Source organism: Pan troglodytes, chromosome 3, assembly GCF_028858775.2.
Source record: "Pan troglodytes isolate AG18354 chromosome 3, NHGRI_mPanTro3-v2.0_pri, whole genome shotgun sequence".
Lineage (NCBI taxonomy): Eukaryota > Metazoa > Chordata > Mammalia > Primates > Hominidae > Pan > Pan troglodytes.
The window spans coordinates 88459095-88484857 of NC_072401.2; the positions used below are offsets into that span (position 1 = coordinate 88459095).

A 25763-nucleotide genomic window follows, 5' to 3' on the forward strand; every position below is an offset into this window, starting at 1 on the left:
GCTCAGCTGCTTCAGAGCTTTTGTGTGTCCTTGCATAGACAACTTAATTTCTCTAGGATTCAGTCTCCTCGTTTTATTTTTAAAATTATTTTATTTGTAAATACCTCATCGTGGACTCCAAAAGCATGTCTCCTCGTTTTAAAAACTGGCATAATACCTACCACAAAGGTTGATGTGAGAATTAAATAGAGCTTTATACAGAATTCCCTCAGGCATTTTTAAGTTTATGTAATAGGGATGTATCTTACAGTTGATGGGTACATTTAGTGTAGTCCCCCTACCTCCCAAGCTAATAATGGTGCGTCGTACAATCGATGGTATCAAATTGAGGTGATAATAACATATAAAGAGTTTAATGCAACGTGAAGTACAAAATGCATTCAATAAGTAGCTGCTATCATTTTTTAAAAAATTAAGTATGGCTGCTTGTTAAGGCCATATCCCAGGAGGAAAGTGTGGTCTCTGCTGGGAGGTTGGTCTACATCCAGGAAGCCAGATGTGTGAGATGGCTCTAGATAGGCAGAAGGGGAGAGCTCGTGCCCTCTAGGAACCTATTAATAGATATCGAGGGTGGGAAAAGGCAGTGTTTTGTGGTCATGTTAAAGTCAGTGTCTATACCATTGAGGAAAGAGCTAGCCAGAGAAGGACTTACAAACTAGATTTTCTTGATTCATGCAACTATCATAGAAATGTTTATTGTTGCTTTTTATCATTTTGTGTTCTTTAAGGACGTCGTACATTGAATGTCTTCAGCCTTATCTCAGTTGTGGTTTAGAGAGAGCTGGCCAGGACCAATTGTTTATTCTTTGACCATGGTGTTAAAGGGAGAGTCTGGCTCCTTTTAGTAGGAGTAGCAGTATTTGGCTGGAGACCCTATTGGGAGAGTGAATTTTAGGAAAGGGGTTAAGAGCCAGGTGCAGTGTCACACACCTGTAGTTCCAGCTACTCTCTGAAGGCTGAGGTAGGAGGATGACTTGAGCCCAGGCCAGCCTGGGCACCATAGCAAGACCCCATCTCTGTAAAAGAAGGGGATTAGGGGATTAGGTTGTAACGGTTTAACTGCTCCCCTTTTGGAAAACCTCCTTCCAGTGGCATGCTTGGAGGTGCCAAGTTGCACTTTATGAGACAAGGCAGCCTGTCCTTGTAGCTCTTTCCCTGTAAACAAATCCAAAAGATCTGTCTTGTAGTTTAAGTGTCTCTAATTAGGATGGCGAGAAGAGTGAAGATGTGAGTCTCAGGTAGATGGAACATAAAATGATCTCATACTATGCAAACTTTTCAGTAGCCTCTCTTTTAAATGTAGGTTTACAATGTGTTTTGGTATACACAAAAGTATTTAGGGATAAAGGGACATTAACTCTCTAACTTACTCTTAAACAGTTCAAAATGTAGGTGAGCAGAAGAGAAAAATATAAAGCAAATGTAAAATGCTAACATTTGGGAAATCTGGGTAAAAGGTATGTGGGAAATCCTCCTACTGGCTTTTGTAGTTTTTCTCTAAGTATGAAATGATTTTTTTTTTTTTTTTTTTTTTGAGACGGAGTCTCACTCGGTCTCCCAGGCTGGACCACAGTGGCCCAATCTCTGCTCACTGCAAGCTCCGCCTCCCAGGTTCACACGACTCTCCTGCCTCAGCCTCCCTAGTAGCTGGGACTACAGGCATCCGCCACCACGCCTGGCTAATTTTTTGTATTTTTAGTAGAGATGGGGTTTCACCGTGTTAGCCAGGATGGTCTCTTATCTCTTGACCTCCTGATCCACCTGCCTCAGCCTCCCAAAGTGCTGGGATTACAGGCATGAGCCACTGCGCCCGGCCGTATGAAATGATTTTTAAAGAAAAAAGTATGTATGTTGAACATCTTTCCATGCAAACACCTATGTTTATGTTATTAAATCTGCATGTCATACCATTGTACGGATGCACTGTAAAGGCAGTTAGCTAGATGCATGTTGTTTGCCATTTGCTCATTTCCAATTATTTGCCATGGGAAACAGTGCTTTGTGGAGATCCCTAAATATGATATGCCCTCATATATTTGGAATGAAATCACTGTTCCCCTTTGAAACACCTTCACTCCCATAATGGACTTGACAGGAAGATTAACAGTAAATTAACCAACTAATGCTTGAATCTAAGACCTTATTTAGAATTTTAAATGGGTTAAATGGTGACTATTAGTATCTGGATAAGGTAAATGTTGCTAATCTAAAATAAGCTCTCAAAATTTCTTCAGTCCTGGTTCATCCAACATAACAAAACTCTTGGGAAAAAAAAAACATTTCGGCGACATGAAACATCTTGGCAAAGTGTCTACTGCTTGAGTAATTATGGAGATCAGAAAGAAGTCTTTCAGTCTCTTGAAGGGTGTGGCTTTTTGAAATCATTGTGTTGGAAACAACGGACAAATCTTTTTTGCCTTCTTTTAAAATGTGCTTCACTATTTTTATTGGTTGCCAAATATTTTTATTGGATTCCTAGTCTCATTCCAGCAACACGTAGGATGAGGGGAATATTTTTTCCAGACTCAGCACAGTCATGTGCTTGTTCTATTGATTCACCTTCGACTTCTAATTGTTATTTTTCTAATGATCCATGTAAATAGAAATCGTAGAATAGTATTACATTTACCCTCAAGTAAAAACAGCATTTCTGTATCTTAAGTTTGTGTTAAAATAGAGCACAAATGTTTGGTCCAGTTTTTAGGTGTTTCTTAATGGTTTTAAAAACAAAAAGGCCTGGTTGTTTGCATGTGTAATGCTAGAGATGAGTCCAGTGGATCCTACCAGATGTAAGGGACACCCTTGATTCTCTTTGGTTATACCTGACTTCAAGACTCTTTCCAGGAAATTTACATGTTTTAAAAACAGACTGCATCTGAATTTTTTTTTAATTTTTAAATTTTATTTTTAAATTTTTGTCTGTTTTGAAACTGGGTTACGAGACTGGCTAATTTTTGTATTTTTGGTAGAGAGGGGGTTTTGCCATGATGCCCAGGCTGCTCTCAGATTCCTGGGCTCAGGCAGTCTGCCCGCCTCGGCCTCCCAAAGTGCTGGGATTACAGGTGTGAGCCAGCGCACCTGGCCTACATCTGAATTTTGACATTAGATTCAATTACAGGACGGTGTGAATGTTTGTATACTCTATTTCCTTTTTCTTCATCCATGGAGTGAATTGGAATGAGGGAAATGGTAGATTAATAAACCCTAGATTGCAAATTAGCAACCAATTCTATATTAAATTACACATAAATTAGAACCAAGAACAGGAAAGAACCCCTTGCCATCTGTTCTCTAGCTGCGAGGTAGGTATTAAATGGACCAAAAAGAGCAGAGTTTTATGCATAGCAGTGGCAGTAATGGGAAAGTCATATGTTGTATAGTACTTGCTGTACTGTGCCCATGATGCCTGGCTCATGAATTGACACAGAGCAAGTTGCTATTCCATTGAAAACCATATGTTCCATGTCTCTAGTTCAGAAAAAATAATTGATTTTAATTTAACTTTGCCTACTTTCTTTGCTCTTAAAAATATGTAGACTGTAAAATGTCATTCCCTAGGCACTGTCTGGTGGTGATACCAGCAGCAGCAATAATCATTATTTGTTTAGCTGGGTATTAGGAAGAGGTAGAAATAGTAGATCTTTCCTCTAAGACAATAATTAATCTCTTCTACCCTTACAGTCTTTCTCTGAAAAAAACTTTGTGTGCGTGTGTGTATGTATATACGCATGTATGTATAAAGTGAAATGCTGACTTTAAGTGAGATATTTTTAACTTTAAAATGAATTTTGGCAGGCTAGAATATAAAAATAATGAAGAGTTATCCTTGATTGGACTTAGCTCCTTACTTTCGACCCACTAATGTGTTCAGATGATCATCATCTTTGTCTTCATTTAATGTGGCTTATTGGTTAGCTGTTGCTATGAGGTAGCTGACTGTGGCACCTATTCTAATCTTATTTTGTACATCTCTTATTCCCTAGGTTTACTAATATACTAATTTTCTTTAATAAAGAAATTTTAGAAACTTTTAACCTGAGGGTCAACAGTTAGTCTGCCATTGTCTCCATCATTACTGTGTTTCCCCACAAGCTTCAGTTAGATTAATCTCTCTGGTCTTATTTCATCCAAATGTAAAGTTGTTGTTGTTTTATATATATACAGCCAGAGTGCAGTGGCATGATCTTGGCTCACTGCAGCCTCCACCTCCCTGGCTCATGTGATCCTCCTGCCTCTACCTCCTGAGTAGCTGGGATCACAGGCATGCACCACCATGCGTGGCTAATTTTTATATTGCTTTTGGTAGAAATGGGGTTTTGCCATGTTGCCCAGGCTTCAAATGTAAAGTTCTTAATACTTAGCTAGTAGAAGGTAAGCCTTGAGATGAGTATTGCTGCATTACTACAGTCATCCACCAGTACCATCACTCTTGACTCTGGTTTGCTAACCTTTTATTTTTTGCTTTTCACTTTCAGCAGACCTACTCCAATGAAGTCCATTGTGTTGAAGAGATTCTGAAGGTGAGTTCACTGTTAATCTTTTTCATTTGAAGAAATATTTAAGTAGGCAGGCGCACATCCATTTACTTTCACTTTAAAGAACAGTTGCCATTGGCTGGGTGCGGTGGCTCATGCCTGTAATCCTAGCACTTTGGGAGGCCAAGGTGGGCGGATTGCTTGAGCTCCGGAGTTCGTGACCAGCCTGGACAACATAGCAAAACCCCGTATCTACTAAGAAAAATACAAAAAATTAGCCGGGAGTGGTGGCACATGCCTGTAGTCCCAGCTACTCAGGAGGCTGAGTCAGGCCTCCTGAACTCGATTGAACCCGAGAAGGTGGAGGCTGCTGTGAGCTGAGATCACGCCACTGCACTCCAGCCTGGGCAACAGAGTTGAAACTATGTCTCCAAAAAATAAATAAATAAATAAATAAATAAATAAATAAATAAAAAATAAAGAACAGTTGTTGTTCCCAAACCCCTTTTAACCATTTCTCCCCCACTCATCTCCAAAGGCAAAAATAAACCAGAATAGTAACAGAAGTAGTCTTGGAACGTAATTGAATTCTCTACCAGATTTTATTAATTAAATTGAAGTCTACAAACTACAAGACATTTGGACCAGATTTTTATGGCATCTCTCGTAAGTTTTTCTGGTTGTCCATAAAGGCCCAGGAGAGTTGCTCACTTCCCAGAGAGGAAACTTCCTGTATTGATGTGTGGGAGGCACCAGTGGTTAAACAGTGCTTGATTTATACCTCTTGGCGTTCTGTAGGTGATACCTAATACCTATGGCCTCATACATACAGCCTTTTCTTCAGTGAGACCGTGAAATTTTAAAGGAATAAAAGAAAAATAGTGGGAAGTAGATGGTCATCTTTAGACTTACCTTGAAGGATTACTTTTTGCTTTTGTTTATTGAAACTATGCCATGAACATTTGTGCTTCCACAAATATGTCATTGAATACATTACCCACTTGTTCAATTTTTCTTGTACAAGGATGACAAATTCCTTCTAGAACTTAATTCCAGGGGAAAAATGTTAACTTTCCTCATGAACTGGCATTCTTTCTTTTTATCAGAGAAGAATTATATATAATGTTTCCCATTTTGCCTTTAATTTCCAGGAAACCCAGAGCTTAATTTTAATGCTCAGGTACAGTAATTGTAAAAACTGAGGGTTTTGTGTATTTTTTATCCCTCTTCTGTGGCCTTTAATTTGCTTCTAGGTCAATTTTAATGATATTCTTGTCTTTTACTGTAGGGTTTCTGACTTTTTTCTTCTTTTTTTTTAATTAGTAGAGAGATGTATATAATAAATGTGACTGTTAATTTGAATCACGATTGCTCATATTTTCTCAAAATACATTTACTCAATTTTAGTTTTTTAACTTTTCATTTTAAAGTATTAAGTGATGGTGGTACTAAAACCAGTAATTAAGTATATTGGTTATTTCCTCACTTGTGAAATTTTTGACAGTAGTAGTATCTAACCAGTTGTTTGGAAAACAGCTTGTTTTTGTTTCACAGTCTTTTGTCCCATTTTGTAGTTAGGGTTTTCTGAGAAAGAAAGAACCTCTAGAGAAACATACTTTTTTTTTTTGAGACAGAGTCTCTCTCTGTCGCTCAGGCTGGGCGTGACCTCGGCCACTGCAATCTCCACCTCCTGGGTTCAAGCGATTCTTGTGCCTCAGCCACCCAAGTAGCCGGGATTACAGGTGTGCGCCACTACGCCCTGCTAATTTTTGTATTTTTAGTAGAGACGGTGTTTCACCATGTTGGCCAGGCTGTTCTCAAATGCCTGACCTCAAGTGATCCACCCCCCTCAGCCCCTCAAAGTGTTGGGATTACAGGCGTGAGCCACCGTACCTGGCTGAGAAACATACTTTGAACTGCTAACAGTGAGGAATTTTTGTCAACCAGCATGTAAGATTAAATAAGTTACCTCGATTACATTTTTTATCATCCTTTTCCTCTTCTGTTTCTGAAATTTGTTGGTATGGTAAGTCGTAAACATACTAAGGAATTTAATTATAAACTATGGTCTTGGCATTTCCTCTGAAATTGTGCATTATTTGTTCTATCATTATTTCAGAAGTAAATGCAACATTGCAGGTTTGTTGTCTTCTGCATATGTCAGATGCTTCTCTTAGGTTTCGGTGTGTGTTAAAATAAGACATGTCACATCCTTTATGTAGGAATGGTGGTATTACAGCCTCAGACAAGCATTTTTAATTTAATGAACCCTTCCATCCTCCTTCCCTTCTCACCCAGGATCACATTAGTGAATTCTTGCTTACCTAGAAATGCTTGAGAGAGAGTGGTTAATGTATAAATCATGCCCATTTATGATTTGGAAATCATAACTTGGGAAAGCAAACAGAAGGACGTCCAGGACTGAACAGGCCATAGGCCTTTTCATATTGGAGCCGGCCCCTTCTCTTCTGTCTGTGACCTCAGTTAAGTTATAGGTCGCTGCTGGGCTTTGGTTTCCTCATTGGTAAAATGAAGGCCCTGGGCTAGTGGATGATCTCCAGGGTCCATTCCAGCTCTTACTCTTGACGCTGACCCAGACGCTACTTTCCTTTGCCTCCCGGTTCCCGTTCTCATCTTGTACCAGCAATTTATTAAGATTGCCAGGAATCCAAACACAAATCTTTCTGATGGGTGATAGAGGCAGTAAGTAGTTTCCTAACAGAGAAAATCAATCATAGAAGATAATGTTTGGTTCTCTGGGGTCAGTATTTAAGGGGGAAGTGTTGTAATGAAGGGGAAGTGGTGGCCCATAACTCCAGCAGGCTAATGGAGTAAGAAGATAGCAGACACATACACTGTTAGTTTTCAGGGAATGGTCATGCACTAGGGTCTAGAAAGGGCAACATGCCCTTGGTGGGTGCATGGAGACACCTCAGATTTTCTACTTATAGGCAAGCCTGGCCTCCATAGTATCTTGGGGGATTAATGTGGTACTAGCAAGCATTACCTCAGTGCAGCATTTCCATGATGCTAGTACAATGAGTGGTAGCACTATTTATATGTTCATTTGTTTATTCAACAAATACTTGTTAAGCCTCCACAGCACTAGGATGTTGTAGTGAATAAGACAGAGTGCTTGCTTTCATGGAGATCAGAGTAGGGAAGAGAAATACATAATGTTGGGTGTTGATGGTGCTGTGAATAATGCAACAGGCCAGTAAACAGAAGGCTAGGCAGAGGGAAGAACTGGTGGAAATCCTCGAGGTGGTATCAAGTTGGTGTATTAGAGGAACAATTAGAACTAGACAGTGTCTCCAGAGCAGAATGAGCAAGGAGAAAAAGACAGTAGCTGTGGGGCCTGGAGGGCCAGGGCTGACGTAGGTCCCAGTGATTTGTCTCTGTTCATGTGACAAGTCATTGTTAAGGTAGGAAGTGAAATCATGGCCTTGTGAGTCTTTCTGAGCAGCCTCTTCTCCTTAATAATGGCCCCAATTCTCTTAAGTCCCTCTAGTAAGCTAGGCATGTAGGGAAGTATATAAATCCTTTCAGACTACCAGGGAACCACTTAGGGTTTGAAAGAATTTATGTACTTTCCAACTGCCTAATTTAATAGCTGGGACAGCCTTAGGCATTTGGTGACTAAAAGTCATAGATACCATTGAGATTCCAAATAAATTATTGAAAAACATAAGGGTGATATTTTCAGATACCTTCTCAATTAATTATTACATGTTTTTGTGTTGTAACATTATAATGGTTCTGTGCCTTAAAGTATTATCAAGTAAATAAAACAGCAGGAAGCTCTCTTTGGTGCAGTATTGAAATTCTTTTAAAACTGGACTTTTAATTAAAAGTTGTAATGCTTTTAATTTATTAAGTGCCTTCTGTGCAGTATTCATTCAGTACGGTTCATAAAGTACTCTTACAATACTTTGAAAATAAGTGGTTCTAGTTTACCTCTTAGTGAGCATTGAGGCTTAGGGTTCAGATGACTTACTTAGGCTGACATGGCTGGTAAGGATTGGAGTTAGGATTGCAATCTGGGTCTTTGGCTATAGCCATTATTCTTTCCAGTATATTTTAGGAAAGATCTCCTGTTGTGTCCTGAACAAAGCAGATGGCCAGTCAGTAAACAAGGGCACGAGTTCACTTTTAACAAAAATTAAGAAAGCCAGCATCACTTACATTACTCGTCACTGTGCGAGGTCACTGCTGTCTCTCCTGAGGCCGTGGTAACCCACAGAGCTGCAATGGGGAAGGGCAAGGGGAGACCTGCACATAGGTTGGAAGTGGAAGTACTTGCTAGAGTGCCATCTCCAGCTGTTACAAGGATCAAATGGCATTTTTGTGGAGATAGGTTAGCCAGGACTTAGAAAAGAATGAGGTGTTAGAATACATCATGTGTTATACAGGTGGAGTAATATAGCATGCTGTGGGGTCGCAGATTGCTGGTAGAGTTGTATGTCAATTTTTTTTGTTGTTGTTGAGACGGAGTCTCGCCCTGTCACCCAGGCTGGAGTGCAATGGTGCGATCCCCGCTCACTGCAACCTCCACCTGCCAGGTTCAAGCCATTCTCCTGCCAAGTAGCTGGGATTACAGGCATGTACCACCATGCCCGGCTCATTTTTGTATTTTTGTATTTATTTATTTATTTATTTATTTTTGAGACGGAGTTTCATTCTTGTTGCCCAGGCTGGAGTGCAATGGCACGATCTCGGCTCACTGCAACCTCAGCCTCCGGAGTAGCTGGGATTACAGGCATGCACACCCAAACCCAGCTAATTTTGTATTTTTAGTAGATATGGGGTTTTTCCATGTTGGTCAGGCTGGTCTTGAACTCCCGACCTCAGGTGATCCACCTGCCTTGGCCTCCAAAAGCTGGGATTACAGGTGTGAGCTGCTGCGCCCGGCCGCGTGTCCAATATTAAGCCAGTTTGCCGGGCAGGTCTGACACATGTGGGAACCACCTTCGACTTCCTGGGGTACCTTGACTCAATCATTTTGGACCTCAGTTTTTTTCAATCTGTAGATGTTGGGGTTGTAGTTAATGGTCTCCAATGCCATTTTGGCCTTTTAGAAAAGTGTGTTTGTGTGTGTGTGTGTATTTGCAATTTGACACATCTTTTTTCTGACATACCTGTTTTCAACAAGTATTTTTAGAAAAATTTGTGAATGTGTTTAGAAGAATTCATGTCAAGATACATACATCAATTGTAAGTTTTAGAAATCTTTCCTTCAACTGAGAAAATAGTAAAAATTAAGCTTCTCAATGGAAAAGAAAGGTAATTTTAAGCTCCTCTCCTTCAAAAAAGTTCTTACTTGCTAATAGTGTGTATCAGGGGAGGGTCAAATCCATTAAAACTCTCCCAAGTGGAACAAGTGACCTGAATTACTTGTTTGCTTAAGTCAAACAGGAAAGTTCTTCTTCCTTTGAACTGAAATAATTCCAGGAAATGCAATAAAGAAGCTGAGGGAGAAAGAATGCATTGAGGAGAGACTGCTTTTCCAGCCCAACCTGTCACCTACAGTCTTCACAGCTCCACAAGCTCTGGCAGTACCTGTTACGTACAGTTTATGTGCTTGATAATATTCAGGGTGTTAAATTCATTCACGTTCTATACCTTGATTGTCTTCTACAAACTGACGTTTTTTAGTTTTTTATGTTGGAGAGCTTTAACTTTTCAACATAGCCCACTGAAATAGGAGTTTTTTTTTTAAGTACATGAAATAACTTTTAAGATTGTACTTGCCATTTATGATCAATCCATTCTACATTAAGTTCAAAATGTTAAGTAGCAATGAATGTTCTATTTATAATTTACTTTTTCTTCCCTTTCCAAATATCTTTCCAGGAAATGACCCATTCATGGCCACCTCCTTTGACAGCAATACATACGCCTAGTACAGCTGAGCCATCCAAGTTTCCTTTCCCTACAAAGGTAATTCCTTAAAAGTATGGCAGGCATTTCATCCACCTTAGTGAAAAGCATAAGGCATTGCTGTGAGGCAGATTGATAAAGTATTACTTGTTCAAATCTTTGGAAATGAGGTTAAAATTATGATTAATTTAGCTTCTACAGTGCTTCAGAATGCTTTCAAACATTTATTCTGCAACTTAGAACATCCTGGATTTTCATAAAGCTTTATAATTTATAAAAAGCATTCAGGATTTTCCAATACGTTCTCTCATTTGAGGATCCTTACTTTAGAGATGGGAAAACAGAGGGGCAGGGAAATTGAGTGTGTGATTTCTCGTTCAGAATTAGATATATGCACATACATCTTACATGTCTCACACTCCCTACATTTTCTTGAGTTTAATGTGATCAGTTACACTAGTGCTGGTTTAGTAACAAGCAGATAAACTGCTGACTTGTGTGTTTCTGTTACAGTATTTATGAACAATGCGTTAAAACACTGCCATTCTCCCTTTTTTTAGTTTATACTTTTGGATAACCTTCAAAATGTAGAAATAGCACCTTCAGATCTGTGTTTTGTTCAATCTGATATGCATGTTCATTGTTTTATATATATAATACATATATTGAGAGAGTGAGAGAGCTATTCCTTTCCATGATACTGTTGTGAAAAGTAGTTCTAGGCCAGGTATGGTGGCTCATGCCTGTATTCCCAGCACTTTGGGAGGCCGAGGTGGGTGGATCACTTGAGTCCAGGAGTTTAAGACCAGCCTGGGCAATGTGGCAAAACTTTGTCTCTCCAAAAAAATACAAAAACTAGCCAGGTGTGGTGGCATGCACCTGTAGTCCCAGCTACTTGGGAGGCTGAGGTGGGAGAATCACTTGAGCCCAGGAGGTTGAGGCTGCGGTGAGCTGTAATTAAGCCACTGCACTCCAGCCTAGACAACAGTGAGACCCTGTCTCTCTACCACCAAAAAAAAAAAAAAAGGTTCTATCTACAAAAACTCAAATTTGCTACTTTATATATTATTTTCTAATAATTTTTAAAATGTAACTCATGGACCGGGCATGGTGGCTTATGCCTGTAATCCCAGGACTTTGGGAGGCTGAGGCGGGTGGATCACAAGGTCAGGAGATCAAGACCATCCTGGCCAACATGGTGAAACACCGTCTCTACTAAAAATACAAAAATTAGCTGGGTGTGGTGGCGGGCGCCTGTAGTCCCAGCTACTGGAGAGGCTGAGGCAGAAGAATCGCTTGAACCCGGGAGGCAGAGGTTGCAGTGAGCCGAGATTGCACCACTGCACTCCAGCCTGGGGTAACAAAGCGAGACTCCGTCTCAAAAACAAAAAACAAAACAAAAAAAACAGTGACTCATTATTGCTTGTTTTAAATTAAAGCACTAAGCTCTGTAAAAATATCTTTGTGCAACAACAAAGGAAAAATAAACTCTAGGAAAGAAGAGAAGCAATGAAAGCTAAAATTAGGTTAATCAATATTTTCAACTTATGCATGAAAAAAGTTTGAATAGATGGATAGCTGCAAGTCATAATGAAATAATTATAGAATCTGTGATGGATAGTATGGGTATTCTCTTACACTGTTTCCATTTTTCTAGATATTTGAAAGTTTCATAAGACTATCCTTTTAATACTAAAAGCTCTACGGTTTTCTCTTTAACTTTATAAGCCTTAATCTTTTAATAATTAGATATTTTTATTTTCTTTCCAGGACTCTCAGCATGTCAGTTCTGTAACCGAAAACCAAAGTAAGTAAATTTGAAACTGCTTATTGGATTGGAGAACAAAGCATAGCTTTTACTGTTTAACGTAAAAACATTAGTAAAAAATGCCCCAGCAGAGATGAGGCCTTCCTATGTTGAAAGAATAGGAAAGGAGAACAAATATAAAACTATTCTTTATGTGGGATTTAAAATTGTTGACCAGGCGCGGTGGCTCATGCCTGTAATCCCAGCACTTTGGGAGTCCAAGGCAGTTGGATCGCTTGAGCCCAGGAGTTGAAGACCAGCCTGGGCAACATGGTGAAACCCTGTCTCTACAAAATTAGAAAAATTAGCTGGGCTTAGAGTCATGTGCCTATGGTCCCAGCTACTTGGGAGGCTGAGGTGGGAGGATCACTTGAGCCTAGGAAGTAGAGGTTGCAGTGAGCCAAGATTGCGGCACCGCACTCCAGCCTGGGAGACAGCACAGATCCTGTCTCAAACAAACAAAAACCAAAATAAGATTGTTGCAAAGAGTTAATAAAGATGTTTTAGTGAAATACTAAACAAATGCAGTGTGGTATTACTGACACATAGTAGCTGTACCAAATGTGACTCTCACAGCTAGGAATTGTATACAACAGTAGATTGGAGTGTGTGATTCTTGTGTTTTAAAAAACAAAACTAAGAAATTTTTATAAGGAATATGACATACAGTTTGTCTAGCCCCACTATATTTGTTTGCCATGTAATTCTTTTTCAGCCTGAGGGTTAAATCTGCCCTGCAGCTAGTTTTTGTAAATAAAGTTTTATTGGGACATAGCTGCACCCATTTATCTATTATTCTACAAAGTATAGCACAAAAAACCTAAAATATTTATTGTCTGGCCTCTGTAGATAAAATTTGCTGTTCCCTGCTGTAGAGATACTGAATAAGATCTTGCAAAGAAGTCATAACTAAAATTTCCCCAAAATGCAGATAAATAAACCCAACTATATTGCTACAGTATTGTATGAGTAGCTAGGTAAAATTAACTGAAATGGATGGCTGCTTGGGAAGATTGGGAAATCTTTTTTCTCCACATCTTGGCAGCTAGCCCAGACCAGTGGAGTGTGCACAGGTCTGAAGGCAGAACACCAGCTCAGCCGTGGATGGGGTTGCTATGCACCACTCTGCCCCCACCTTCGGTCTGCTTGGGCTGCTGGTCATGCAGGTGGCATGTCTTTCACGGGGTTGCTCATGGTTTGTTTTATTGCTAACTCATGGTTTAGAAAGAACCTTTAGTCCATTAAACCATTTGATTTCCCCTTTTAGCAAAATATAGTTGAAGATGAACTGGTAAGCACTTTCTTGGCCAGGGATGGATCATCCTCTTGCCCTATGCAGTAATGTGGGTCAATTCCTTGTTACTCTGATGAGAAATTGTCCAACATTGGTGGGTCTCCTGGAGGTCCTGGCTCACCAGCTGCTTACCCCCACATCTTTTATGCTGCTGTCACTTTATTCTGCTATTCCGGGAGCCTTATTTATCTTTGGGAGAATGTGACCTGAAAAAGAGGGATCTAGTTTGTTGTATGTAGGATGAAGAGGATGGTGGGGTATGGATGGATATAGCTTTCAGTGAAGAGAAGACAAACATTTCTTAAAGTATGCCCAGCAAGTCAACTCTGATTTCTTCAACACTTGATCTTATGGTACTGGTACATAGGTTTTAGAGTCTCTGGAGAGGGGAGGTAGGGGGATTTTACTTGGATGCCCTAGTGTTATATGTCCACAATTGCAAAACCCAGACCCTGTGGAATTTAGAACCCAGGCAAGATGATCATGTGGAGTCCCTGTGAATGGTCTGAAGAGGAGGGGCCTCTGCCCCTCTCTTTGGAGTCTTGGTCCTAGCTTTCTAGACAGAGGGGAGGCCATTTGAATATATCATATAAGAGCTGCTGCCACCATGAGGGTAAAGTGACTAATTGCAAATATGCAAGGGTCTCCACATGACATTTGTGGGAAATGTCATTCAGCCCTGCCTAAAAGGTACCCATGTTTCTTTTTCACTTCCAATTCTGTTTCAGGTCCCTATTACCTCATGTCTAGACAAATGCAGCTGCCTCCACACGTAACATTTCCTGCTCCCTTCTAAGTTATGCCAGGTAGCACTACCAGAGTAATCCTTCTGAGGAATCACTGTGTCATGTTCTGTTTAGATCATTGATGTGTCTCATAGCCCAGCAAATACAGTCATAACTTCCCATCCTGGCCTTCAGAGCCCTCTGAAATCTGCTTCCACCTGTTTCAGTGCTGTCCAGCACAGATTCTGCACCTCAGCCCTGCCCTTTCCAAACTCAGACCCTCTTCTTCATGTTTGTTCCCACTGTCCTCTCTCTCTTGCCAGCATCACTCTGCCAGAATCTTGGCTGTCCTTTGTGATACAATTCATTTTGTTCTTTCTTTAATTTGCTGCCTTTGGTGTTACCAAGAGAGCAACCATTCTGTGATTTCCCAGGGCAGTTAATTTATGTATTGACTTGTGTACTTAATCTCACAGTGCCTTGGATTATAGATATTTATGGACCCGTTTCATGTCCCTCAGTCAACAGTGAGCTCTCTGAGGACAGGGCCAAATGCCTTAAACATGTTGGTATCTATGAGGTAGTCTATAAATAGCTGCTGAATGAATGAATTGCAGGTGGGGAGTTGAATAATGAAGGGACAGGTGGGATGGAGAGCACCTAGGACAGGGCTGTCTAAAGAGAGTGATAACAAATCACTAATATCTTTGTAAAGTCACATGGGGCCCAGGGCGCTGGGAGCATAGCCCTGGCAGAGTGCTTCCATGTGGGCCTCCACCCCTGTCAAGGACAGGGAGGTCTTCCAACAGGTAGGTAAGTTCCTGGCGTCATAGATAGGGTATGCTGCAAGCAATATTTTCAGTGTTTTTGGCCTGTTGAGAGGTTTTTTATTCTTTTTTTTTTTTTTTTTTTTTTTTTTTTGAGACGGAGTCTCGCTCTGTCGCCCAGGCTGGAGTGCAGTGGCGCGATCTCGGCTCACTGCAAGCTCCGCCTCCCGGGTTCACACCATTCTCCTGCCTCAGCCTCCCGAGTAGCTGGGACTACAGGCGCCCGCTACCACGCCCGGCTAATTTTTTGTATTTTTAGTAGAGACGGGGTTTCACCGTGTTAGCCAGGATGGTCTCGATCTCCTGACCTCGTGATCCGCCCGCCTCGGCCTCCCAAAGTGCTGGGATTACAGGCGTGAGCCACCGCGCCCGGCCGAGAGGTTTTTGATTCTGAACCAAGCATTCTCTCTAGAAGTAACATAAATGTCATCTTATAATGGTAAGATTTACCAAGTGCAGTGTGTTTAGGTAAAAACTGGGGACCGACATAAAAGAACTTACAACTAAGGATCTTGTAAATATGTGTCATTGTGCTGCTCTGACGTTTCTCTCCCCCACAGAACAATATGATACATCTTCAAAAACTCACTCAAATTCTCAGCAAGGAACGTCATCGTAAGTGAAATGCTTTTTTGTGTATTAAAAATTTGTAGTATGAAATTGTAATGTCTCATGGCAATGCATTGCTTAGATTTTTCTGCCTTTATGTAATGACATTAATAAGACTGCTGCATTGTAAAGGGAAGAAAGGGCCCACATTAATTTTTTTTGCTTGTTTGTTTGAGATGGGGTCTTAACTCTGTTGCCCAGGTGGGAGTGCAGTGGCATGATCTCGGCTCACTACAATCTCTGCCTCCCGGGCTCAAGCAATTCTCATGCGTCAGCCTCCTGAGTAGTTGGGACTACAGGTGCCCACCACCATGCCTGACTAATTTTTGTATTTTTAGTAGAGAGAGGGTTTCACCATATTGGCCAGGCTGGTCTCGAACTCCTGACCTCAAGTGATCCGCCTGCCTCAGCCTCCCAAAGTGTTGGGATTACAGGCGTAAGCCACTGCACCTGGCCTAATATTTGGATTAAGTCCCCCTGTTGAAGGTCTGTGTACCATTGGAGAGTTTGGTAAAAGGTCTTCTTGAGGGGGAAAAAGGGTTTTTGAGCCATTATTTACATTTTAACTCTGGGAATAGAAGGCCTTTGCTTTTAAGATGTCATTCTTTAATAGCTTTAGCTGTTGGAAACAAGTTTTGGGGGATGTGCACAATTGAAGATTTTCCGCCCTTTTTTGGCCTAATTTACTAATAAAGAGCTAATCTTATTGCCCAGCTATTCTTTATTAAGGCCAGTAAGTCCAGATATATTTTGGGTTTTTGGAACATTTTAGACTGCATATTAAAGATTTTTAAATTGGCATTTTGACCCAATTTGTCATTTCTTGATGGTATTGAACTCTTACTACTTTACTTTCATATGACAAGAGGTGGTCATAGGGACTAAGTGAGGAGGCCTTCCTCCAGTATCTGATCTGTCACTGACTCTGTGTTGCTAGTCTCAGGATTTCAGGTGGCCCAGGAGTTTAAGCTCCAACTTTCCTTTAGTTTTAGGCACAATATTTGTTCCATGTATTTTGGAAGGTGGGGATTGCTATGGATTATTTAAAAAACTATATATTGAGCTGGAGAGGTTATTTTATCTCCTTGCCATGACTAAATGTGGGTCTGGGTTAAGTGTTTGTTTCCCAAGTGCCAATTCCTTAATGTACTTTGTGAAATGAGGGGAAAAGGAACAAGAAGACGAGGTGTTTTTGTTTTTTTGGTCTGAAAGATGGGTTTTGTGCATGTGGTAAGAATGTATTTTATTTGTGATACTGGTAGATGATGAGGTTTTTATTGTTGTTGTTTTTAATGCCTTTTGCTGGGAAAGTAAAATGTTACCTTTTGTTATTCCCTTTTTTTTTTTTTTTTTTTTTTTTTTTGAGACAGGGTCTTGCTCTGTCACCCAGGCTGGAGTACAGAGGACTACAGACTATAGGGACACACCTGGCTTTTTTTTTTTTTTTTTTTTTGGTAGAGGTGGGGTCTCCCTGTGTTGCCCAGGCTGGTCTCCAAGTCCTGGGCTAAAGCAGTCCTCCCGCCTCAGCCTCCCAAAGTGCTGAGATTACAGATGTGAGCTTCCACACTTAGCCTCTTTTTTTCTTTTTCTTTTTCTTTTTGGAGACAAGGTTGCTTTGTTGCCTAGGTTGGAGTGCAGTGGCTCTTCACAAACCCAAATAGCACACTGCAGCCTCAAACTTCTGGGCTCAAATAATTCTTTGCCTCAGCCTCCTGAGTAGCTAGGACTACAGGCACAGGCTACTATGATGCCCGGCTCCCCTTCCCTTTTGCCTTTCACCTTTTCTTTTTTTCCTTTTTAATTTTTACATATTTATGTTTTAACATATTTTTAGAGACAGGGTCTCACTATGTTGCCCAGGCTTGTCTTAAAACTGCTGGGCTCAAGTGATCCTCCTGCCGCAGCTTCCTGAGTAGCTGGATTACCAGCACACACCACCACACTTCCTTTATGTTTTTGGAAATTTTACTGGCTGCTAAATTCTAAGACTGTAGACTCACTGACATGGATTACATTTAAGGAAGGGAGGAGGTTTGTTAAACCAGTTGATGGCTGGTAAGGAGTAGAATCTGCAGATCAAGGACCACAACTGTAAGAATTCTGTAGAAGCTCTGTAATCTCCCCAGGGTTTTACACCAGGTATTTCTTTGTGATGGTTGGTTGTCAAGCCCTGTAGACCATAAAAGGCCCTGACCATTGTCTTTGGGGCAGCCAGGAAGGGACGTTAAAGCCTAGGTATCCCAACTGACTGTAAGCATAGAGGGGAGGAGCTCTCCCAGGAGTAGAGTGGGTGGAGCAGTTGCACCGAAGTTGGGTAGTGACTGTGTCTCTCGCCTGTGGATAGAGGAAGAAAGGCAGCTGGGTCTGATCTACGCCTGAGAGGTAGCCTCAGACTGAGCAGGCAAAAGTCACACCCTACCACTCCAATTTCCATCAGCTTTCAGACTTTCAGAGACAGACCATTCCTGTGATGACACTGCTCAGTGAAATGAGTGGTTTTCTTGATAGCAGTGTTAAACCACTCAAATCAGAGGTGCCTGAAAGTAGCTAACAAGTATATCTTGTGACACGTAGTGTTTGCTTTATAAAAACTATTAATTTAGTACATATAAAATTATCTAGGAAAGAATATTTGTGATGATCCTAATAGATTTACAGAAGGTAGAAGTAGGACCTAGTGGAAGGGAGGAGAGGTAAGAGTAACACAGAAGAGAAGTGATACTGAGGCCGAGTAGATAATGAGGGTTGTGTGGACTTGGTGATTATGTGGGGGGTAGATGTGGTGATATTGATAAGTGCCAAAATGAAATGTATCCTTGGGAAAAAGGAATGACTTTTATGAACTCACTTTTAATGGAGATTAGAAGAAAGTGGTGTCCCAATTAATTGGCAAATTGCAGTCGTTTCAGATTTTGTGTGGCAAATCTCTTAGTGCTCGCGGGTTGATTTGATCTATTGTCAGCATTAGGGTTCTTTGACATGCAGTTAAGCTATTTGAGTGGCACATAGAGTGCTGGGGAGATATTCTAATGCATTTTGAATATCAGAAAAAATTATTAATTGCAGGGTCATTTACACTTTGATTTAAAAAATCAATCTAGGTCTTAATGCTTTTTCTTTCAGAGTTATGAGGACTTGGGAATCCTTAGACAAGTGGAATAGGACATATAAGAGGATAAAAGAGAGGCCCAGTAGTAAAGGATAAGCTTGCGAGTGGTCTGTATTAACTCAGATATGGTTAGGGGGTAGCAACGTGGTAGAAGGATGTAGTTGTGAAATTAAATGTAATGGTTCAGCATGTAGTTTGAGATGTAGTTATTTCTCAAATAATGAATTCCTTCTGTAAAGTTCTGTAGGTAACTGATTAGCTAGGATGTTAGTGCAATTTGCCCCTAAGTTTAAGAGAGGGTGTATTTGTTTAAGGGCTCTTGGTTTTGGAATCCTCTTCCTTTCCAAGGCTTAGATCTGTGAAGTGCTGAGGACAAAGTATAAAGTATTTCCTTTTTCTGTACAGTAACTGTGACCTTCATATAATTGTGGACAATTCTTTTTCTGTGCAGCCAGATTTAGTTTACTGGTGTCAGTGCATTTGTCAGCCTCTGAAAGAGGACAAAAATGTTAATATTTTAGAAACTAAAAAGCAATTTATTTGTATATTCTAGCTAACTTGATTCTTCCCCTACCCCAAAATTGCCAAGTCCTTACAAAAAGGTGCCCTCCATTATTTTTCTTGTTTTTGGCCTCTGAAATCAACACTTACTTAAAATAAGAGACAGAAATTAGTCATTATAGCAATTTGAAATATTTATTACTTATGTGGAAGGTTTCTTTTGAAGTGAGGGAGATATGTGGATGTGAAGGCTGAGATTGGGATTGTCCCTCGAGTTGCATGAGAAAGACTGTTGCCAAGTTAATAAAGACTGGGGTGAGTCTGATACCTTTTCAAATGAGCCTGAGTTTTCAACTTTTACTCACAACATTGTTGGCTTTTAAATATTTTGGTAAAGAGCAAGGGAAGACTCATTCTGTTTATTGTAATATAAAATTGTCACATCAGGATGTAAGTAGTGTCAGCTGAAATGTTCTAGAATTAAGTCCAAAGACATGCTTTACTTGTAGCATATTTAAATCATGCTTAGCCTAAGGAAATTAAATTTTTCCTCGTTTTCAAATATTAGCTTATACTGTTTGAACCTGGATATTTCAATGGCAGATCTAACTGAGAGTACAATTTGCTGATAAATATTATGGAAGTAGTAGAAATCTGCCCCATGTGTAAAGCTTAGAACTTGACATTGAAGTAATATCTACATCCCTTATTCACAGTTCTTCCGCTTCCCAAAAACAAGGAACAAACATTTGTGCTGGTTTATTTGTACATTTGTAGATCTGCATTAAGCCTTCACCATCATAGAACATTTATTAAAATGTTTTTCACTAAGTGTTGATCTCACTTTTTATTTTCCTTTTTTGAGACAGGGTCTCATTCTGTCACCCAGGCTGGAGTGCAGTGGGGTGACCTCAGTTACTGCAACCTCCACCTTCTGGGTTCAAGCAATCCTCCCACCTTAGCCTCTCGAGTAGCTGGGACTATAGGCACACACCACCATACCTGGCTAATTTTTGTATTTTTAGTAGAGACGGGGTTTCGCTGTTTGGCCCAGGCTTGTCTTGAACTCCTGGACTCAGGCAGTCTGCCCACCTTGGCCTCCCAAAGTGCTTGGATTACAGGCGTGAGCCACTGTGCCCGGCCCCCACATGCTGTGTGCTTGGTGCTGCTTTAGGTACTTGGAGAAACTGTGGTCAATAAGACAAAATATTTTGTAACAAACTGTAGGTGGCATATAATACAGAGCAAGGGATGTGACAGTGACAGGGTTGAGAGGAATTCTTTGGATAGTAGTTATACTTCAGGGAAAAGAGGGGTCCAGAAAGGTCTCCCAGAGAGGGTGACATTTGATAAGAGAAAGGCAGAGACTATTTGCCACCTTGAAAGGGGCTTGACAGATTATGCTGTAGGCTTTGAAAGCTTTTGAAAACCTGAGGGAGTCTTTTTTTTAAGTGATTACTTTGAAAGAGCTCATTTGCATATATAAAACCTGGATTTGGGGAGCCCTTAAGGGTCCCTTTAAGTGTCATTTTACATCATAACTGCTAATTTACTACAATAAGTGACCCTAGGCTAATTTAAACGTAGATTGAAAGATTGAATAAAATATATTTTAATTTGCTAGGAATCTTAGCCTTAAGGGTAGTGTATTTTACCCTCTCTGTGGGATGCTGGGCTGTTAAACCAACAAGGTGTGGTCCACTTTCACAAGCATATTAACATTCCTGCCTCCTAGCAAGGGCCTCCAAGAACCTCCATAACCTGTCCCCTACCACGGCCCGTCCCTGACACACATGTCCATTTTCCATTCTGGCAGCCTTGGCCTCCCTGCTCTTTTTGGTGTTGTGATGACTCTCCCCACAAGACTTGCATTGTGCTCTCTCCCTCCTTTCAGCTGTGACCTGGGGTGGCCTTTATCAGTAGTTTTCCCTAACTACCCTGTATAAGAGAGTGACCTCTAGCCATCCTTTCTCTTTTATCCTTTTCCCTCCACAGGCTTGTTACCCATTGAGAAATGGTGTATTTTAGTTGTCTTCCTCCTCTAGACTAGCGGGGATATTTTTCGGCTCAGAGTTGTAGCCATAGGGTCTAGAGCAGTGCCTGGCACATAGTAAGTGCTCAGAATAAATGCAGAAGGAAAGATTCTACACGATAAACTTGATTGAATACCTATACACAGTATTTAATAGACATGATTTAGAGTAATATTTTAGATTTTGTTTCTGTTAAAAGTATATCATTCTTTTACCTTGTCATACTTACTGATTTAATCTACTGATTTAACTTCAGATTTTCCCTCATTTACACTCTTGTGATTTTTCTCATTTCCTTATTTGACATCAGATAATCTTCACTTCGTCCATGGAGTTTAAATAATCTTTTATAACTCCAGCACCATTTTTATCATATCAACCATTAACCTCTTTCACTAGAGTTAATCATGTAGAGTCAATTTCCCCTCTATCTTGTTACCCATAATTCCTGTGGAAAGTTTCCCGTGAACTTGAATTCTGCCTTCTAACTATTGTCACCATTTGGAGAGTTCCTATTATATGTTGTGTCACAACTGCTGGAGATCTACCTTTTCACTTTTTCATCTATTCTTCGTTTAGCCTGCTTCGTAATTTGTAACCTCCCACCATCTCTTAGAATGCACGGGCAGTCCTTATTTCTGGCATACATCAAGAAAGGAATCAGAGCCTGATTGCTTTGAAAATGCCAGGATTCTAGGGCCAGGCTCACACCTGTAATCCCAACACTTTGGGAAGCTGAAATGAGAGGACTGCTTGAGCCTGGGAGTTTGAGACCAGCCTGTGCATATAGTAAGACCTCGTCTCTACAAAAGATTTCTTTAAAAAATTGCCAAGCATGGTGGCACAAACCTTTAGTCCCAGCTACTCAGGAGGCTTAAGTAGGAGGGTCACTTGAACCTGGACGGCGAAGAGTTTGCAGTGAGCCATAATGGTGCCACTGCACTCCAGCATGGGCGACAGAGTGAGACCTTGTCTGAAAAAGAAAAAAAAAATCCTGGGATTCTGGATGTGCTCTGGAGCCCAGCCTCTTTCTCCTGCCTTGTGTGCCATTGCCCATCCTATCCCCGGATCAGTTTCAGATTTGTGAGATTCTATAAGTTTACACATTCTCACATACTTGTTAGTGGTTCCCGAAAAGTGTTACTTTTCTTATTATTTTTAGCACACCTGATACCATGGCTGTGACTTACTAATTTGAAATAACTACTATGAGCACTTACTCTTTCTCAAAGTGATCTTAAGAAATGTTAAGCCAAGAAATAAGGTTATGTAAATACTTTTTGAGTCTGAATTGAGATGTTACAAAATATTGGCAGTGAAAGCTTTGGGCAAGCCCAATACTAAGAAATGGAAAATAAATGGCGACTTGTCTTTATGTCTTCACACAGTAGCAATCGGGTTGACTCACTGCAGCGTGTCTGCCAGAACCTGTATGTGGCTCTTTAAGCTTTGCTAGAACAGCTGCCTGAAAAATGCAGTTGTACAAAGGGTTTTGAGAATTGTTTGTTACCTGTAAGCAAAAAGTTTACCTAACCAAATGTAAAATGTGATTAAATCTACATGTAAAGAGTTGCTTTACCTGAGCAATTTGGCTTCTTTTGAACAGTGTCAAAGTAGGTAATATGGTTGTATATGTTTTGAAATAACTGCCTTGACTTGGCATTTGGAAATGAAACTTGTTATTTGACCAGTTAAAGTATATAAGGTTTAAAAGTTAATTTATCTTCATAAGGGAAACATAACATACTGAGTTCCAATAGGAAAGTAGTTTTATTTTAAATCAAAGTCTCTCTCTTGGTGGGTTCTGGAATTTAGATTTAATTCCATCAGTTGGGTTTTCTAACCATTGTGTAATACATTGGCCAGAACAAGGGGATCTTGGGCATGTCAGGTGGCTGTTTTCCTCATCCTTAGAATGTGAAGGGATGGTCAAAAGCCACCACACAGGATTGTAATGATAAGCAGTGTCTGTTCTGATCACATAGTGGGCACAGCTACATGATACTATTATTCAACAAAGGGGTCCTATTCATTCAGCCTGCTGTTTTAGGATACCTACCAGTTTCTAGACAGAATATAAAGGTGAAAATGATTTGATCCTAATTCAAAAAAAACTTATAGGTGAGAAAGAAGCAGCATATCCATTGAGCTTTCTGTTCTCTTGACCTAGGCTTTATTGCCGTGACTGAGACTGGGTCTAAGAGATTTGGATTCTCTTGTCATGGGGACAGAGGTGCTCACCCAGGTGTGCTGTAGTTCATCTCCTCATTCTTCACATTCAAGGACTGATTCTTAACATATAGTATGTGCTTGGCTTCAAATACAGTTTGTGGGACAGGCAGAGGACCTTAGCCTCTTAAATTTAAAAGAAATTTAAATTCCTTTAAAATTTGTCCTTAGGCCTAAAAATCCTTCACCTGTCATCAAACTATCTTCAGCTACATAGATTTTCTGTTTAAAAAAAATTCTAATGGCATTCATGATTAATTTTCTATATTAGCATAACTTAGTTATGACTTGTAACTTAAAAAAAGTAGATGTTGTACATGTTTTTTAATCAAAAACTTTAGAAAAAATTTTTTTCTTGCTGCCATTTTCTCCTCCAATAATAGCATGCTAGTTTATGTTGAGATACCCACCTCTGGTGATACAGTAAATCATGCTTTCTGGAATAGTTTGTAGTTACTCTTGGCTGTGCCAGCAGACACTAGTAATACACATATCTGCTGATTCTCATGTGAGATATGTTTATTCTTTATCACATAAATTATACTCACAAATTTTTATTAAGTAAAATACTTTATGTATAAATCCCAATACATCCCAAATGAGGGAGGAGAGGTTTTGTTTGACCATACTGGTTTATCATTTCTGAGTGTTTCTTTGGAGACAGCTTTTGCAATCTTCCTTCAGAGATCACAGTCCGTACTCTTTAGGTTTGGAATAGGTTTTGTATCTGTAGGCTTATTTTGTTACTATCTATGTAATTCTCTGCAGGGAAAATTTTTAGAATCTGGGACAGCATTTTCATGGTGCCTGTTTATCCTGAAGAGGAAGTGGAGCCAAAAGTCAGAACTTTCTCTAACTTTCTGACTTACTTTAGGAGAGTATATTCTTGGAAGTTAGATGTTTGGTAGCTAGAAGAGAAAGTTACAGAATTTTTAATCCTGTGCTCAAAACAGGAAATGTGGTTGGATTACATGATCATTGATGTTACAGGAATTAAGGCAAATCAGTTTTATTCAAAACAAACCTAGTAACTAAGAAAGAGGTCAGTTTTTTGTTTTGTTGTGGTTGGTGACTAATACTGAATACACTTTGCCAGATTTTTTTCTGGTTGTATTATACTTTACATTTATTTCAAAGATACATCTTTTATCTTTTGTTTGTGTATATCTCAGCCCAGCCACCATTTAGCAATAAACCTGTTGAGTGACTTTTTTTGTATACCATTATGTTGCCAACTGACAAGTCCTATGACTGAAGGCTGTATTTTCTAGCCTTGAAAAAATATGAATTTAGCTGTGCAGGGTGGCTCACGCCTGTAACCCCAGCAGTTTGGGAGGCTGAGGTGGGCAGACCACTTGAGCCCAGGAGCTCTAGACCAGCCTAGGCAGCATAGTAAGACCTCATCTCTACAAAAACACAAAAATTAGCCGGGCATGGTGGCCTGCGCCTGTAGTCCCAACTATTCAGGAGGCTGAGGCAAGAGGATTGCCTGAGCCCAGGAGGCGGAGGTTGCAGTAAGCCAAGATCCCACCTGGGTAACAGAGTGAGACCCTGTCTCAAAAAGAAATAAAAATATGAATTTAGCTTCTGTTAGATAAATATTGAGCAAGATCTACATTTACAAGTTGCTAACAGTTTTCATTTTATTTAGAAACTTATCCCAGTATGTTTTTAGTACATTTATGAAAGTTGTTTCTTGGCAGAATTACCACCTCATGTAGGCGGTCATTTACGAAACAGCCAAGTTTCGTTCATTTTCATTAGAAAACATAGTGATTTTTACCAGGATTTCCAAAGACACCGTGCCTGCTTTCTTCAGTGGTAGATATGGCTTTGCAGTAAAAATTGTTGGTCAGATTTTTGAATAGGTGTTTTTGGAAATACTGAAGGATTTTAACCTCTAATAATTTGCCGGTGGAGTTTTTAAAATTTGACAACACATGTACAGATTGACAAATGTTTGCTTTTTACTATTTAGGTTCACCATAAGCCAGAATGCCTACAGATACATTAATCCAAGTTTGAGGAAATGTTTTTTTTTTTCCCTCACTGAAACAATAGCAATAAGGTTAAACATAATCTGTAGACAATCGCGTTTGTATTACTGTTCTTCCTATTGATCAGTGTTCACATAGGCAAAAGAGAATAATTTATTGTGAAAAATAAAGCTCACTATTAATAATGTCCTTTAGACAGAAATGTAAAGTAACTGCACTGTTGGGTGATATTTGCCTTGATAGCATCATACATCTTACTGTGTATTTAATTCTAATG

General features: G+C 40.0%; 1 protein-coding gene across 26 annotated transcripts in view; it reads left to right on the plus strand.

Moving 5' to 3' along the window:
• Positions 1-25763, plus strand: part of AFF1 (ALF transcription elongation factor 1) — a 247133-nt gene that overhangs the window by 185804 nt on the left and 35566 nt on the right. For 11 of the 26 annotated variants that reach the window (XR_010156322.1, XR_010156321.1, XM_054683810.2 and 8 more), the window contains 4 exons: positions 4476-4520; positions 10329-10415; positions 12126-12162; positions 15569-15623. Coding sequence is in view for 24 of the 26 variants with exons in the window: in XM_054683810.2 (XP_054539785.1) it covers positions 4476-4520; positions 10329-10415; positions 12126-12162; positions 15569-15623 (224 nt within the window). In the remaining 2 variants the exon portion in view is untranslated. The remainder of the gene's footprint in view (positions 1-4475; positions 4521-10328; positions 10416-12125; positions 12163-15568; positions 15624-25763) is intronic. The other 15 variants (XM_063808944.1, XM_016951841.4, XM_063808943.1 and 12 more) reach the window with 3 other exon arrangements.